The 17,325-nt window shown below is 39.7% G+C and overlaps 1 protein-coding gene across 5 annotated transcripts; it reads left to right on the forward strand.

The window, feature by feature from the left end:
* Positions 1-518: 518 nt before the first annotated feature.
* On the forward strand, positions 519-17,037 carry VEZF1 (vascular endothelial zinc finger 1). 5 transcript variants are annotated; one of them, XM_073316141.2, is made up of 7 exons: positions 519-728; positions 6,707-7,512; positions 8,174-8,237; positions 9,267-9,450; positions 11,124-11,261; positions 13,531-13,575; positions 13,887-17,037. In XM_073316141.2, the coding sequence occupies exons 1-7, from the start codon at positions 696-698 to the stop codon at positions 14,312-14,314; spliced, it is 1,698 nt and encodes a 565-aa protein (XP_073172242.1). In that variant the 5' UTR covers positions 519-695; the 3' UTR covers positions 14,315-17,037. The 5 variants fall into 5 exon arrangements, with proteins under 5 accessions (XP_073172242.1, XP_073172245.1, XP_073172243.1 ...); XM_073316144.2 differs by having other exon boundaries at positions 520-728; positions 6,707-7,425; positions 13,887-17,036; XM_073316145.2 differs by having other exon boundaries at positions 521-728; positions 6,707-7,404; positions 13,887-17,035.
* The last annotated feature ends 288 nt before the right edge of the window (positions 17,038-17,325 follow it).

The following is a 17,325-nucleotide window of genomic DNA, read 5'->3' on the forward strand; positions in this document are numbered from 1 at the left end:
TGCTGCAGAATCTCCACCTGCTGGTGCAGGTGCTGCATGGAGGAGGAGGTTCTCTCCCCCCCCCCTCCAAAAAAAAACTTTTACATTTTCCTAATTAATTATGGATATTTTTATTGTTTCCCTCCGATCTATTTCTGATAGCAGGGGGCAGGGTTGGTTTTTTTGAGGGGGGGAGAGGGGGGATGCTCCTTCCCCCTCCCCAGTCCCCCTCCCCATATACTGGAGGGGGGGGGGTGTGGGCAGGAGGTGACCAGCCCTGGACACTCTCCTCTCTCTCCTCCATCTTCTCTCCCGAGCTCAGCTTCCCCAGCCTGGGACGGTCCCATTGGTAGGCCACGGGGGGGACGGGCCAGGCTCGGGCCGCTATTCGGCCGCGGGAAGCGGCGTCCCCCCCACGCCCTCCTCCCAGACGCCCGCGTGCCGCGCCGGGTGGACGCACCCCCGCGAGGTGCGGGGCGCCCGCGCCTCTCTGCAGGGCCGGGGCTGGCGGCGCTCCCCGCGCGAACCCCCCCCCCGCGCCCGCAGTGGTGCGGCCCGGAGGTTAGCGGAAGCGGCCGCTCGGCGCTGCCATGTTGAGCTGCCGCCGCCGCCGCTTTGTTGTCGGCTCCATGTAGCAGGGGCCCGGGGGAGGGAGGGGGGATCGAGCCGGAGCCGCCGCCGCAGACCAGGCCGCGAAGGCCCCGGGAGTCCCCGCCATGGAGGCCAACTGGACCGCGTTCCTCTTTCAGGTGAGGCCGCGGGGAGGCCGGACCTCCCCCCTCCCCCCGCCCTTCCCTCACCGGCCGGGGCCACTCCGTCCCCGGGCAGCGGCCGCCGCGCAGCGCGCGGTTTCCAGCTAGGCCCGCGGGCTGTCAGTCAGCGCGGCCGCCCGGCCTCCTTCTCCCCCTCCCCCCACCCAGGCCGGCGCGGGAGGGGGGAGCCGCGGGGGGGAGAGGGGATCCCGCGTTATAGCGCTGGGCTGAGCCGGCTATAGCGCGCCGGGCTAAGCCGCCTGCCTGCGCTCCTTGCAGACGCTGGGGATTCATATGAAGGGGAGGGGGCTGCTTTTTTTTTTTCTGGTCAAAAAATGATTGCCCTCCCAATTTTTATTTATTTATTTATTTATTTATTTGTAAAAATGGTTTGCCGGTTCTTTTTTTTTTTTTTTTTAAACTCTTTTTATTACAAATAATAACAATCATTTGTGGGGTTCCCGCCCCAGAAAAAAACCCCACCTAGATGCAGCAAACACTGTGCGTGTGAGAGAATAAATTAATTCCTCTTGAAACAGCCGGCCTCGGTGACTGACGAGGGATGTTGTCCTAATTTAAAATAGGATTTAATTTAAAATAGGGAGCGAGAGATGGATTTTTTTCCCTAAGAACTGAGTACTAAAAAGAATAGCAAGAAAAACCACAGAAGGCGAGAATAATCCCTCCACTTGCAAACTGAGTCACTGTTTTTGTCTGTATTCAAGACGGCCCTAATGCTCAAAAATACAATACAAAGTTTGTTTAATACTCAAAAAGGAAACTGTAAAATACTGAAAAACTCTCTTGCCCTCGTGTTTGTGAACTATAATCTGGATCCTTTGCTCACTGGCTTGTTCTCTAAAACCTTCTGCCACTTTGTAGCTTGAAAATGTGAAATATGTAATTGCACCCCCCCCCCCGAAAAAAAAAAGCCCCACACATCACCTTGTGCAAAGAGGATTATTTTACCTTGAAAATTACAAGCATGGACCCCTTACTTACTCCTTGTCCTGGCTGGCTTTTTGAAAACAACAAAAACATGACATTTGATTGAAAACCTGAATGGAATGAATAAATCTGTAAAGAGAATGCAGTGTTTCTTTTTAAAGGAAAAATAATAGTCTTGCAAGTACTAGGAGATGAGTCACTCACTTGGGTGCTCTGCTTTTGAAAACACGCTTAGAAGAATGTTCTCTTAGAAAACAAATCTAACAGTCTGAGCTAGTGCAAATTCAAACTGTATATACAAACTTTTATTTCATGTTAAATCTTTTTGTATTCATTTGTACAACAGGTATGAAACTATAAGTTCCTTATAAGTGCGAGTGATGACACACACAGTTTGGATAAGGATTTATAATTTTTCTCACTCTAGTGGGCAGTGATTTGAACATAAACTTCTTAGTAAAGATTCCTCATTCTAGGGCCACCTCCCTTTCTTGAGTTAGCAGTTTTTCTGTCTCCCTTCAATATACAGTGCTCCCCCTTTAAATATATTTTCAACAACAACTATTCTCAGAGTGGGGTCTTACAGATATTTTACGGCTCTGTCTTTTCACAGATATTAAGCATCGGTAATTCAGTTGCTTCATTGTGAGGTTTTTGTTTTGTTTTTAAGCGCATTGTACTTTCAAATACTGATGTCAAACTTTTTAGTTTGGTTTTAGAGTAGGTATTTCTTCACTTGATTAAGGATTCAGCAGTTTACCTTCTCAAAAATATAATTAATGGTGCATAACTAGTAAGCATCTTTGTAAAGATGTGACATGGAAATTCCCTCCTCTTCCATCCTTCCAGATAATAAAGCTTTAAAACCTTGTAATGACTATTCAGTAGCTTTCGAGTCATTTTGATAAAACAAATGCTTTACAATACTGTTTATCCTAATGTACCTAAACATAGTAGTGATTGGGGAAGTTATAAGTAGTATCTTCTTGTTTTGGTGGGACGGGGTAGGATGAGGCAGTAACAAGAACAAATCATTAGCAGGCTCATAATTTAAAATCCATTTCACAAAGCCTCACCTTTATTTTTGTTGGTAACTGTTAAATATAAAATACTGTGCTGATAGTATAGAGATGCAATGTTTACTTCACATGGTTTTCAATTGTGACATCTGTAGAAGAATTTTTTAAAATAATTAAAGGGTATATTTAAAACCCTGTGTGGATAACTGTAATTCTCAGCCAGTTGACTTTGGGGAAATGATTAAATGTCTTAATTTTAGTTTTAATGGCAATTAAATGTGTACAGTGAATTTTTATCCTCCTTTCCTAATAAAGAGATTAATCATGTTTAGGTGTTACCTTGATTAATTTTACCTTTTCAAATATAGATTATACTGAATAAGCAACTTCTGTTTTTTTTTATTAGTGTTCTAGCACATGAATATTTTGAAAACCACTTTGTACCTGCCTGGAAAGTGAAAGTTGTATCTGTTAACGTTAGGAGAAATCATCCATCAAACAGGGCATTCAAGATATGACTCACTGATGCTAATTTACTGTTCTGACATGAAGGCTCCAGTGCAAAAATCTCTTAGCCTCTGGCACTGGAAGTTCACAATGCCACATCCTACCACTCTGGGTCATGAAATACAGTTTTTATTTTGTTTGCTATCCTCCTGGAATGAAAGTTTGCTTAGTGAGAGAAATACTGTATTTTGCATGGAAGACTTTTTCTAGGCAATCAAAACATCACAAATGTTGACTTGACATGAATGCTAAGTCAAGTAAAACGGTGCCCTACAAGTGATTAAAAATGATTTGCAAAAGGCAGGCAGCAGGTGCTGTTTCATTCTGTGCATTCCCTCCTTTAACAGCAAGGGAAAAATACAGCCTGATCCCTCTTTAGAAAGCTCTAATATAGAGGATCCTTGGAAACTGAGTAATGCTGCTTGTTGCAGACAGGTTTTGTTAAAAAGGCAATATTGGTAATAACGGTGGAGTATCTGAGAGCCAAGGTAAGCAGCCTTATATAAGAGATGGTTTCATAGCAGACAGCCTTATGAATACATTGTTTCGTGTCAGATGTTTATATTGGTACAACAGAAATAATTGTTTTACCTTGCAGTGCTAATGGTTCTTTAAGGCTTAAAAATGTCCTTAAACTGCATAAGTTTGAACCTTGTCCAAAGGATTTGGACTCCCTATTATCCGATCTGCTAGCTCTCCCTTTGAAATTGTATATCTTGAGCTATCTTAGGATATTAACCACTTGTACTCTGTGTGAAAACACATTTACTATTGCCTGACTGGAAAATGCTCTGAACAGAAAGCTCTAATTAAGTGCATGAAATGTTCTTGAACTCGTGTTTTATATTGTACCCATTTTGGCATCTGTATGTATGACACATCAGCAAGCGTCAGTTTATAAAACAGGAGAAAGTAAAACAATACAAAATATCACTTAGGTCATGCAAAAGCTTGATGGGAGAAATGAGCCTCATGCTGTGCTCTAAGTCAGTGACTGTCAACCTTTCCAGACTACTGTTCCCCTTTCAGGAATCTGATTTGTTTTGCATACCCCCAAGTTTCACCTCCGTTAAAAACTACTTGCTTACAAAATCAGACATAACAATACAGAAGTGTCACAGCACACTATTACTGAAAAATTGCTGACTTTCTCATTTTTACCATTAATTATAAAATAAATAAATTGGAATATAAATATTGTACTTGCAGTTCAGTGTATAGCATATAGAGCAGCATAAACAAGACATTGTCTTTATGAAATTTGAGTCCGAACTGACTTCACTAGTGCTTTTTATGTAGCCTGTTGTAAAACTAGGCAAATATCTGGATGTGTTGATGTATCCCTGGAAGACTTCTGTGTACCCCCAGGGGTATGGGTGCCCCTGGTTGAGAACCAGTGCTTTGAGTTAGCAAACTCAGGCCAAGAATGCCCTTTTTTCCATCTTCAAGAATGCGTGTTTAGGGTTTGTTAACTGAGGCACCTTGGTATGTCCACACTTAGCCTGGTAACACTCAACATATTTGTTGCATCCAAAGTTTCTGAATAGACCTAAAAAGTACAGAGAGGTGGACCAGTCACCCTAACTGCTTGTAGTAATCAAAGCAAGTAATGCCATGGACTTTCACACAGAACAGCTTGACCTAAACTGTGAACTAGTCTCCCACCAAATAGTATGGGAGTGTTGCAGAGTGGGCATTCTCATCCACGTGGGCTAAGACTTGTGCGCACTTTCAACCCATTTTCAAAGAACATCATTATTATCTGAAGCTTCAGGATTGGTGAATATGGGAAGACAAAGTGAGTACATGAGCACCCTGAATGAATGAATGGAGTGTTGCATGGAAGTCTTAAAACCCCTACTTAGATGTACTTAATATTGTAGTCATTGCTTCTGGTTATTGATGTGCTGTAGAGGCAAAAGAAGGAAGGCTTGGATGCCACCAAAATAGAAAGTCACAGATTGCGTCTGTAAATAGTAAAGTCTTCAAAGGGCTTTAAGCAATTGGCTATTGGCTAAAGCTGAAAGGATCTGAATTTGAATATGCTTAATAATGGTACAGATCCTGATTAAAAATTAAAGCTGACAGTCCTGTAGGCTCCAAATCATTACCTAGTTTTACTCAACCTGCAAAGTCTCAAATGTGGGAAGACCATGTAAAATGAGGTACATATCACTTAATAAAGGAAAGCACAGAGGAGTAATCTTGGAAAGATGTGGCATTAATAGAAATAAAAGTTTCAGTAAGATCAGTTTCATGCCACAGGCCTGTTCTGTTGCACTGCTGTAACTAAATTGATTTTATAACTGATCTAGTTTATACTGGTGCAAAGCCCTACTATAGATACCCTCAAACTGGTTTAAATCATGTTTATAATTATTCGGCTTAATGTTATTTTAAGCTAAATAATATTAAGCATGGTTTAAACCAGTTTGAGTGTCTTTAGTAGGGCTTTGCACCAGTTTAACTAGATCAGTTTTAAATCAATTTAGTTACAGCAGTTGTTCAATATAGACACCCCACACCATCTCTGCTACCAGCCTCAGGTAGGAGAGGGTACCGGTAAGTAGAGGGCTGTTCATTGTGGTGTGATAGCAAAGATTTTTCTAGTACTGCTCTCACAGATGCAGCAGTCCAGGTTTGTCAGCATTTGTCAGTTACATTATTTTTTTAAAGAATAACTTTTATATCTGTTGTAAGTCTGTGCTCCAGAAATCACAAGATTGCTACTAGTGCTTATTGACTAGCCCCCTCTCCCTTTTGTGAAAGAGTTGGTGATAAAGAGAAAAGAAACATGTCTTTATTCTCATCAGTTTCCATAAGCAAAGAGCACCTTAGAGCATCTTAGTCATTGTGTTAATGCCATGGGAGACTATTTAAATATATAACTCTAAATCTAGAGTTAAACAGTTCTTGAAACAAGTTATTTAAATGTGGTTCCAGCACTGACAAAGTAGTGCAAAGAGAGAGATTCAAGTAAGATGCCTCGTTTCTTCCTAGTTCACTGTGGCCACGGTTTAATTTGTACAGGATTTTTAAATGTAACCATCCACCAGGCTGGTAACACTTGTCTGGCACATTGGTCAACCCCTTCGGCATATCCATAATCTGCCGTCACAGATCTGGTGTATTCTCCATATGATCACTTTTCTATCTCAACGACACTCCCTACATAAATCAAGCAATATGTTAAAAGGCCTGACGAATACCTGGTCATTTGCCATAAGAAATGTTGCCCTCAGGATATGTAACAATTGTTTTATGTGATTGCATTTTCCTACACCTATGTACTGCAGAATCTGTGCACAACACATGGATTTAAATGTAAGTGGTTTATCCAATCAGGAAATCATTGTAGTGAGATTTTATATAATTTCTTGCACTTGTTAGTTCAGTGACTCTTTGGTCTAAGATTTGCTTTCCTTTGCCTGTAAATGTTTTCAGCATGTCAAAGTGAGCGCCCACCAACAGAAATTCTGAAGTGTGAATGTTTGATTTTAGGCACATGAAGCCTCACATCACCAACAGCAGGCAGCACAGAACAGTTTGCTGCCCCTCCTGAGCTCCGCTGTTGAGCCACCTGATCAGAAGCCGATTCTACCCTTACCAATAACCCAGAAACCTCAGCCTGCACCAGAAACATTAAAGGATGCTATTGTTGGAATTAAAAAGGAAAAACCTAAAACCTCCTTTGTATGCACCTACTGCAGCAAAGCTTTCAGGGACAGCTACCATTTGAGGCGCCATGAGTCCTGCCACACAGGGATAAAGTTAGTGTCACGGCCAAAGAAAACTCCCACCACAATGGTGCCCCTAATCTCAACTATTGCTGGCGACAACAGCCGAACTTCATTGGTTTCAACTATCGCGGGCATCCTGTCAACGGTCACGACGTCTTCCTCTGCCACCAACCCCAGCAGTAGTGCTGGTGCAACAGCCATGGCTGTGACTCAGACGGTGAAGAAGCCCAGCAAGCCTGTTAAGAAGAACCATGCTTGTGAGATGTGCGGAAAAGCCTTCCGGGATGTGTACCACCTCAACCGGCATAAGCTGTCCCACTCAGATGAAAAACCTTTTGAATGTCCAATTTGTAATCAGCGCTTCAAGAGGAAGGACCGCATGACCTATCATGTGAGGTCTCATGAAGGTGGCATCACCAAACCATACACCTGTGGTGTTTGTGGAAAAGGCTTCTCGAGGTACCATGTAGAAAATCCCAGGCGAGCTCAAGTATTGGCTTTTCGTAATCAAGAAGGGTTAAACTATCATAGCAAGGGGCTAGGAGAACCAGACATCTTAGAAGATTGGTGAGGGGATAAAGAGCCTTGTTTACTTAGGGTGTGGGTCTCAATCTAAGATGGTTTGATCATGACTAAAAGCTGTCACTGTTTTATGGTTATTCAATGTTCTGAAATGACCTGATGGCCTCAATCCAGGTCACATGGAAAGGTGTCCACATCGCCGTTGGTGCTAGCTGGACTCCTTGTTAGCAATCTTTGTAGGGGTCAAAGATTGGGGCATGGAGACTGATCTGTCGTCTTGCCTTTAACGTAACTCCTTTGAGGTCAAGATTGAGGTTCATTGGCAGAGCAGTGTGGGGGAGCTTGCATTGCTGCTGGCTGTGCTGTATCTGTTCTGTGAATAGAGCGAACGTCAATCTCTAGGACTGTTAATGCAACTCCTTTTTACAAGTAGTAAAAATTCACTAACTGTAGCACTTCCTGGTGTATAATAGACACATGGCTGAGTTTTAAACTTTGCTGGCTGGGTCCTAGTGTAACCATTTTGCATTATCCTAGCAGCGGGTTGCTTTATAGGTAAGGGGAGTCTTTTTTTCTTTTCTTTTTTTTTTCTTTGAAGGGAGGTGGGCTGAAAATGGCAATCAATGCAATGTTCAGTGCTGCTAGCCTAAGAATCATTGCCGTCTATTTGTAACGGTACACGTTCTGTACCTCTGTTCTTTCACAGGCCTGATCACTTAAGCTGTCATGTCAAACACGTTCACTCGACAGAGAGACCCTTCAAATGCCAAGTAAGGGTTAACATGATTTATCAACAGCATAAGTTTAATTGTACAGTTAGTCAATGTCAACTGAGTATTCCACCAGGGACTGTGTTGATTTACATGGTTCCCTTGAATGCAAGGTTGGAATATGGCTCTGTCCACACTGCTTGTAGTTACTTAGTGTTGTAGTTATGATCCCAGTGTAGAAGCAGCTTAAGAGGATGATGTGCCTACCATTTTGTAAGATTAGAGGCTTATTTGCTCCTTGGAGAATATTCCCAAAACCCTATAGTTCAAGTCAAGTTTGCCTTTAAAAACAGTGTGGCTAAATCCTCAAATTGACATTGATTGCTGAAGCAATGTGTAGGATTTGTTTAGCAATTTTTATAGGTAAAGGCAGTTATGAAAATAGAGTATTTTGCTTGAAATCGAAAGTAAATTGTCATGGTGAAAGTAAGTTGAAGATTAAAAATGAGGCAGAATTTGACTAGTGTTGAACAATCAATTATTCTATGGTTTCGCTTGGAATCATCCATGCACGTTCCAACCTGTCTCTAATGACTCATCATATTATAAGTAAATGCTTTGAATTAAAAGAATAGCTCTAAAGAAATGCTTTGTCTTCCCTTTCCTGATTTTGGATTGGAACTAAACTAACTGTAGTAAAAAATAATCATAACCAGAACTATACAGTGAAGCCTGTATAAGAGACCATCCTTGTCTACTGTAGGTATTTGTAAACCATCTATCACTTAGGTATGCAAGACAACCTTCTATTTTAAGAAATTGCTCCAAAGTAGGCCCAGTAGTATAGAGTATTCTTCTGTTCCACACTTATCAGAAGACCATTTCCATTAAGCAATTAGATTATGTTCTGTCTCTTAAGTGGTAGCTTGAAATAGGCTTCACTGTAAATCCATGTAAAATCAAAAGGTTTGTCAACATGCCTAAGGTACAGTAGCACCTAGAAAATAAAATATACTTTTAAATGGGCCACATGGTCCCCAGTGGAATAAGATGGTCTACACTTAAAAAATGCTGTTGTCCTTCATGTAGACGTGCACTGCTGCCTTTGCCACCAAAGACAGACTGCGGACACACATGGTGCGCCATGAAGGAAAGGTATCGTGTAATATCTGTGGTAAACTTCTGAGTGCAGCGTATATCACCAGCCACTTAAAGACACATGGGCAGAGCCAAAGTATCAACTGTAATACCTGTAAACAAGGCATCAGTAAAAGTAGGTGAACATTTTAAAAACACTTCAGTAAATGTGTGTTCTAAACATTTTGCAACATAAGTTGCCTTTGACTTTCTTAAAATGTAAAATACACCTGTGACTCAGTTTAGATGTTTGCACCTATCAGAAAATAGATCTCTGAAAATGGATTCTTCATGAAAAGCTCCAGATCAACAAATCGGGGTATGTGGAACTGATCTGGAACTAGGAGTATTGTCTTATCTCTTAGAGAAATGCCCTGAAGTGAGAGAGAATAGTTCTTCACTTTTAAGTATGAAGATCCTAATATCTTTGTCTTTCAACTTATGAGTACAATTGGATACATCCTGACCTACTTCCTTAACTGCAAAATAAAAAAAAAAAAAAGGGGGGGGGGGGAGGGAGAATAGTGTCCAGGATTTTAAATTAGTAACAGAATGTGTGTAGATTTTAAAATGACACATTTGCCTTTTATAGCAAAATATTTGAAAACTTGGCAAGTCTTACGTTCAGGATTTTGAGCTTGATCTAAAGCTCAGTGAAGCCAAAGACTCCCACTGATTTCCATGAGCTTTGGATCAAGGCTGTCGGTGTTTTTTCCTTGAAGCATTGGACAAAATAAGCACTTAAAGCAAGGCATTTTCCTGCATTGCCTGATGCGTTTTGGGCATTGGTGGTGGTTGGCCTGTGCTGTACAGGAGGTCAGACTAGGCGATTGTAATTCTGGCGTTAAAATCTGAATATCCTCGGCAGAAATGCTGAATCCTGAACTTCGGAGTGGCAAGTAAACGAAGGAGAGACTGGCTTTCTCTCTCAAAAGTATTTGAAACTTAAATCTACACGTCATGTTGGTGATGTAGACTCCTTTGAAAATCCCAGCCTAAAGGAGTTGAGTGTCTAACCCTCCCTCTAGGTTCTTTTGAAAATTCCATCCTTAAAACCTTCAAACAGTGTTTTGCCTTTTAGTTCATATTTAATGTGTTCTTTTATTCCCAGAAGTTTGAGGTCAGTTAGAATATCTAGTAAGCTTGACAAATATATACTGACTTGGATGTGGAAAATAAAATTAAAATGTGAATTATTTTTGAAGTAGGGGTTGTTGGAGTCCTTGTTCCCACAGTACCAACTATTCTGCCTTTCGTTATCAGTTCAGTGACCCTAAACAGCTCGCAGGAGGTATTATGGGACTCACAAAAGGCAGAGATGAAAGTGGCAGGAGCAGCTATGTGGCCAGAGAGTAAATAGCTATTTTCTGATGTGAGGGTGAACTAAAAATGTTTTTAATTTTGATTTCAAGAAGGGGTGAGAGGTGTCTTTTTAAGTAATTATTGCTGTGTTCTAACATAACTTGACTCAGCTGCCTCCTTGAGTTCTGGGGAAATCTGATCTGTATGAGTACCAGAGAAGCCATTCCATTTTAAAGTCCTGTATTTCATTCTCTTTGTTTATCATCCTTGAGATGTCACTCACTGTGAAAGAGAAATCAGGCAGCTCATAGCTTGCACTTCTCTAGATCTTAGAGAGGTAATTCTACTGAAATACAGCACTAATTAAATGTTTTTAAACACTCCTATCTTTCTCTTTTCAAGATTCTGAACATGTTTTTAACTTAAACAAAAGCCTTCATCCTTTCAGTAGAAAGGAGCATACATTTCCAAGGTGAATTTGTGTGTGTTTTTACTTGACTGGCGTAGCATGCATGAGTGAGGAGACCAGCAACCAGAAGCAGCAGCAGCAGCAACAACAACAACAACAGCACGTAACAAACTGGCCTGGAAAGCAGGTAGAGACACTGAGGTTATGGGAAGAGGCGGTCAAAGCAAGGAAGAAAGGTAAAACAAAATAACATAATCTATTATCTTGATTTACTTGGTTTTTTAAATTCTAGTCTATTTTACAAAAAGAAAGTGTTAGAGAGAATGTGAAATAGCAAAAATTGACACATGAAAATTAATTCTTGCTCATAAAAAGGAGGCTAAAAAAAACCCGTGATAACCTTACGTAACATTCACTTCTCAAATGAACTTATTTACTATTTATCTTCAATCAGATTCTGCCCTTGAATGTGCACGTAAACCTCCTTTTGTGGTTAATGGGAGCTGTGCCTGTGCTCAAAGGCAGAGTTTGGCCTTTGATTTGTGTGTGATTTCTGGACCTTCTTTAAAACATCAACAGTTGTTAGATCTCACACATACGATTTTTGTGTAGACATCAGTTTCCGTTTAAACCGTTTACATATCCCTGTTCTTTCCCATTTTATTTCATTCACTTGTACCCATCGCATAACTGTATTTGTCCACAGTCTGGTGAAATTCATACTTTTTCTTCCATTGCTTGGTGTCATTCTTCTAGTTGCAAAATTAACTAGATTAGTCACTATTGCCAAGATACTGCTCACCTCTACCTATCCTATTGTATTCAAAGTTGAATAGTGCCCTTTCGTTGTTCACTATGCCTGTTGCGTAAGGAATAGATTGCTTCAGTTTAGCGTCTCATTTGGAGTATAGTTTGAAATCTCCAGTTACCTCTAGTTTATTCTTTTCACAACCCTTTGGTTTCTAATTTCTGTCATGTGGCTCCCTCTGATTAAATGTATTCCTGCTGTCCATTTATTCCTTTTAATTAACTCTTAATTTTGAACCATAAATATTCTCCACCCATCTTTCCCGTCAAGCTCCTCACAATTCCTCCATAGTCTATTAGTTATTCTAGTCCCCTTTTTCTGTACAAGGTAGCTCGCTCCATTTCTGATTCCTGCTGCCACAAAGATTTTTCTTATTCAATGTTAGAAACAGCCTAACCTTTTTTCTTATAAACCGCGATAACTGAAAAGTATTAGGGTTTATCTGGTTAGTACCCCAATGCTATGGGGATGGAAGACCTAGGAAAACCAAAGTGAGGCTTGTTCTGCTCATTCTCTTCTATGTCTTGTTTCTGCTTCCTTCTTTCTTACCATATGTATCGGTCAAAGTGCTTTTAACAAAAACAACTATATTAAAAAGAGGGAAGGGAGGGTGGGTGGGGGCGAGGCCCACTAGGGTGGGGGCGGGGAAAGTATTGTGCCAAGTCTTTCAATAAGAGTCAAACTGAAACTGTTCAGTGAAACCTGTGGTGCCCGAAGAGTACCCCTGATATCTGGGGAGAGGATGGGAGGGTGTTATAGCTAAAGAAATCACTCTGTTTGGAAGATGAAACTAGACCAGTCAGTTCCATTCTTGTTCACGGTCCTTTTCATGCTGGTTCTCATGCATTAGCACCACATGTTGTGTTCGGTTTTGCAATACCACAGGGGAATTTTTAAATTCAGCAGTTTATTTAATTTCAGATATTTGTTGTTATAATTGTGTTAAATCCCCCCACACAGACGCGTTTTTTTTTTTTTTTTTGTCTCAATACCTGATTATTGACCCTGAACAGTCAGTGACCCTCAAATGGGGCTAATGCTGCTGTAAAAGAAAACACGCTCTTAATACATTTGAATAGTCTGCATGGCAAGGGTGGACTCTTTAGTTTACCTCTTGAAATATGGATATAGACTGACCTAGGTGTCCTGCTCTACAAATGTGAAACAAGACACATTTTTTAAAATGCCATAACATTGACACGGAATATATTTTTTCGGTTTCTTTAGCAGTCATCCCTTTCTTTTATCCGCGTCCAACAACCCGCTTCTGTTTTTGGAGCGTTGTTCTATGGCTAACCAGCAGGTGGTGCTGATATCTAGTGGAGTCATCTGCCTCTTCCCTGGAGCCTGGCTGTATCTTCTCCACAAAGTGTCCAGCCCTTGCTAGACCCAACTGGGAACAGACCCAGGATCCTCCATCTCAGTGCAGGGTCCTCTTGGTTCTTGCCTGTTCAGCCATAGTCTCTATTGCAAAACAAAGTAAAATATTGGTGTAGAATTGTAGTTAATGTAAAAGCTGAGGAGATAATGGGGGTTATAAGATCTACTGACTGGGTATACTTGAAAATTGCTAAGATAAACTTACCACAATCAGTGGAATAATTTAGCAGAAATAATTAAGACTGAAATAAGCAGGTAAACATTGAAATTAGCTTTGCTTATCAGTCCCTAATAATGACTTTTTAAAACCTTCACAGAATGTCAATTCACCTTTGAGAAGGCTATAGAGTACGTACCATTCGGTATGTACACTCTCTTCTCTACTTATAATGTTCCTCTTGAGAGGATTTTTCTGATTGTACAATACTGTTTTTGTGAACATCAAAACCCTCTTTATAAGACAACCTCGCTTGACTTCTCAGGAAAGAATTTTGAATTCAAATGAGCTGCATGAAAGTTATATTTATTGTAGGCTGTAGAATGTTAACAGTTAACTTACTAATATTTTCTAAAGAAAATTATTCCAGAACTTGTTCTTGTTTGGTTTTTTTTAAATCTTGTCCATGTTTTTTTATGTGTTAAAACTTTTTGTCTTTTTATGTCTCATTTTTAGAAGCTGCTAACTTGTGCCAAACCTCCACTGCTGCTACTACGCCTGTGACTCTTACTACTCCATTCAATATAACGTCCTCTGTGGCTTCTGGGACTATCACAAACCCAGTCACAGTGGCAGCTGCAATGAGCATGAGAAGTCCAGTAAATGTATCAAGTGCAGTTAATATATCCAGTCCGATGAACCTAGGGCATCCTGTAACTATAACAAGTCCATTATCCATGACCTCTCCATTAACGCTCACGACACCGGTCAATTTACCTACCCCAGTAACTGCTCCAGTGAATATAGCGCATCCAGTCACTATAACGTCTCCTATGAATCTCCCAACACCAATGACGTTAGCAGGTCCATTAAATATAGCAATGAGACCAGTAGAGAGCATGCCTTTCCTGCCTCAAGCCTTGCCCACGTCTCCTCCTTGGTAAAGAATCTCTAACCAGTATTAAAGGGGATTAAAACTGAATCCTTACCAGCAGGTTTTTTTAGTTAATAATAATAATAATAATAATAATGTTAATAATAATATAATAATAAAGTCAAACTAAATAACTGGGTTAACGTGCACCGGTTAAAAACCCTAATAGCATCTTTCCCTGTTGATTTGGCTCATTGTGTTCAAACAAGTTTGTAATTTATCACTTTCTTTAAAGCAAGTTTTACTGTTAGCTGATGATGATGTTGAAATAGGACAGGTGGTTACTTGCCACAGTTAAAAACCAGTCATTAAAAATCAGCATTACTGTTTTATCCCAGAAATTATAAACTAGGAAATGATTTTAATCCAAACACTAGCAAAGACCCCTCCATATGCTTGACAGGGTGGATGGCTAATTTTAACTTGCCAGTTCTAAATCCACTGATTCAGAGCTAGTGTAGTAACTTTGTCTGTGTTAATGTTTTTTTATGAGTAAATGCATTACAATGTTATTTTTTTAATGCATTTTGGAGAAAATATGCATTTTACCTTTGGGAATATGGTAATTTCAGGCAGCATTCCCTATGGGAAAGGTGATACCAGCTCTGATATGCAAAGCATATGATAACTTATCATTCTAACTTCAACATATAATAGGGATTGTGACCTGATATTTGGAGATGTAAATATTACCCAACATATTACCCTAAGGAAAGGTAGCATTCTAGTCAACTTTTTTTTTTTTTTTAAACTGTTAATGTTTGGTAAGAAACAGCCATGGCTGGCAGAAGAGGAGTTGAAATGCGTGTAAACATGGTCTTTTAACAGTCAAAACCCCATGGGACTCTTATCTAGGAGCAAAAGGAATGTTTTGAATCTTTTATAAAATATTGCTTAAAGCTGGAAGACTCTGGAAGCGCTGGGGTGTGATGTATATGCCCTCTTTCCCCATCAGAACCTGTTGATGTTGCAGCAGGGGACAGACGTGTTAGTTGTTCACTAGAAGTTTTTGTCTTATATTAAACTGTATACAGTTTTTATTCTAACCACTAACTAGGTAGGATGCCCCTACAGGACAAGCCAAGAGCGTCTTTAATTTCTCCCGTATTTCTTAATCAAGTGTTGTGCAAATCTGTTCAACTTTGTAAATATTTTCAAACATCATTTTTACTTTATTCTTCTATTGTGTTAACACATTTCTATCAATTTGTGGTGGTTGTGGCATGACAGTCTGCGCTGTCCAGCCCAGAAGTACTCCACAGATGGTTACCCATGTTAAAACTACATGTGCTTTTTATTTCTTAGACTGTTTATCTGTACATAAAGTAGAAAGCAAAATATAGGGAAACAGATATACTTTTTAGACTATCATGTCACATATTCACATTTTTAAAACTTTGTTTAAAAAAGACACCCTAAAACCAAGACTCTACATTTAAAAAAAACAAACACAAATTTAAAGAAGAGTTGAGATGTTTTTATCTTAATGAAGTTGAAAACAATGGAGATTAGTGTGTATGCATCTTACAGAATCCTAGCAGGATTAACTAGTCAAAATGGACTGCTTCCGTTGATACCCTGCCTTGTCAGTATAAGCAGCAAATACCAGACTTCTAGGTCAGGTGACAGGTATCTGTTTCATTATGCGAAATCATTCTAGGGGCTTGGACTACATAGTAAAACAAAAAATAGAACTTAGTGTAAAATAATTTTATAAATGATCTTTTGTACTTTAGGACATCAAATTGTACAACTTTTGTATATATAAAAGCTTAGGAACTTTCTGTTTAGCAGAAAGGAAACACATTCCTACACTTTTAATGTATATGTTTGTTATAATGTCCATGTAAACATATGCCCTATGTTTGTGCCTTTTAATTAGTTTGTCTCAATAAACAAAAATGTAGAGAAGAATATGTAGCTATGACTTTGTTACCACTGTTTTTACTCCAACAGTACAAAGATCTTTGTTTTCCACAGTAGATCATTGCATGCAGACAGCTACCCGAGTTAAACTGATGTGACCAAAGTGAGGCATGTAATCAAATGCAGCCCAGCAAAATCTGTCTCTCTCCTTAGCTGCCCAATCGTGATCAAGCATTGCATGCTGGGATATGTAGTCTCCAAGCCCTACACCTCTATTACATATGAAAGTGATATCCACTTGCACCATTTTTACAAACTAGGTACAGCCTTCTAGCACCTGGCAAGCTGCTACTGTGACTCTCAGTTGGGTGAAGTTTGGGTGTCCCTGAGCTTAAAAAATAAAAGCATTAAAAAACAATATGGAAATGTGTACTAGAAATGGTTATGAATTAATTATATAATAAACAACTGTGAGACTTCATTGTATGTTGTCAATTAAGGTAATATTCAGAATGAATCTTTCAGTCCGCTTCTGTGCCCTGACAGTCGCATTTCAGTTCTTACAGAGGAACAAACTCATTAAACACATAAAAGGAAATTCCCTATTGTGCTAGAGAATGGATGTTTCTTGAATAATTCTGAAACCACTAACCATACTGCTCCTAGCAGAAAGTACAACAGAAGAGGCAAAGGGTATTGTCTTTCCCTTTTTATTTTAACTGGCTCTGCTCAAAGTTATCTGATTTACATCTAAAAGGCTGCATTAAATCATCTTCAACCTGTCTCATTTTTAATTGGGTAAATATTTGATTTTTTTTTTTTACTGAATACAACTTTTTCTCCTAAGGTATGCTGCTCAGCTGTCCCTATTCCAACATTAATTTTACTTGTATGGCCATCTTACAGAATACTTCAAGCTAGTTTTGATAAATTAAAGTTAATTACACTTTATGTATTGCATCCTACCTTTTAGATGAACTGATTTGGTTAAAGTATAGAAAGGTAACAAGGTCAGCTACTGTAAATACATGATGTACTGCGGCAAAGACGATGGATGGCTTATGGGGCAACTTGGGCCATTTCACTGCTGGTCTAACTTTATTTTAAATGACTAAGGCACAGTGGAAATTGTTAATCTGCAGCAGCAATCTAGAT

The sequence above is a fragment of the Lepidochelys kempii genome, chromosome 17 (assembly GCF_965140285.1).
Source record: "Lepidochelys kempii isolate rLepKem1 chromosome 17, rLepKem1.hap1, whole genome shotgun sequence".
Taxonomy (NCBI): Eukaryota; Metazoa; Chordata; order Testudines; family Cheloniidae; genus Lepidochelys; species Lepidochelys kempii.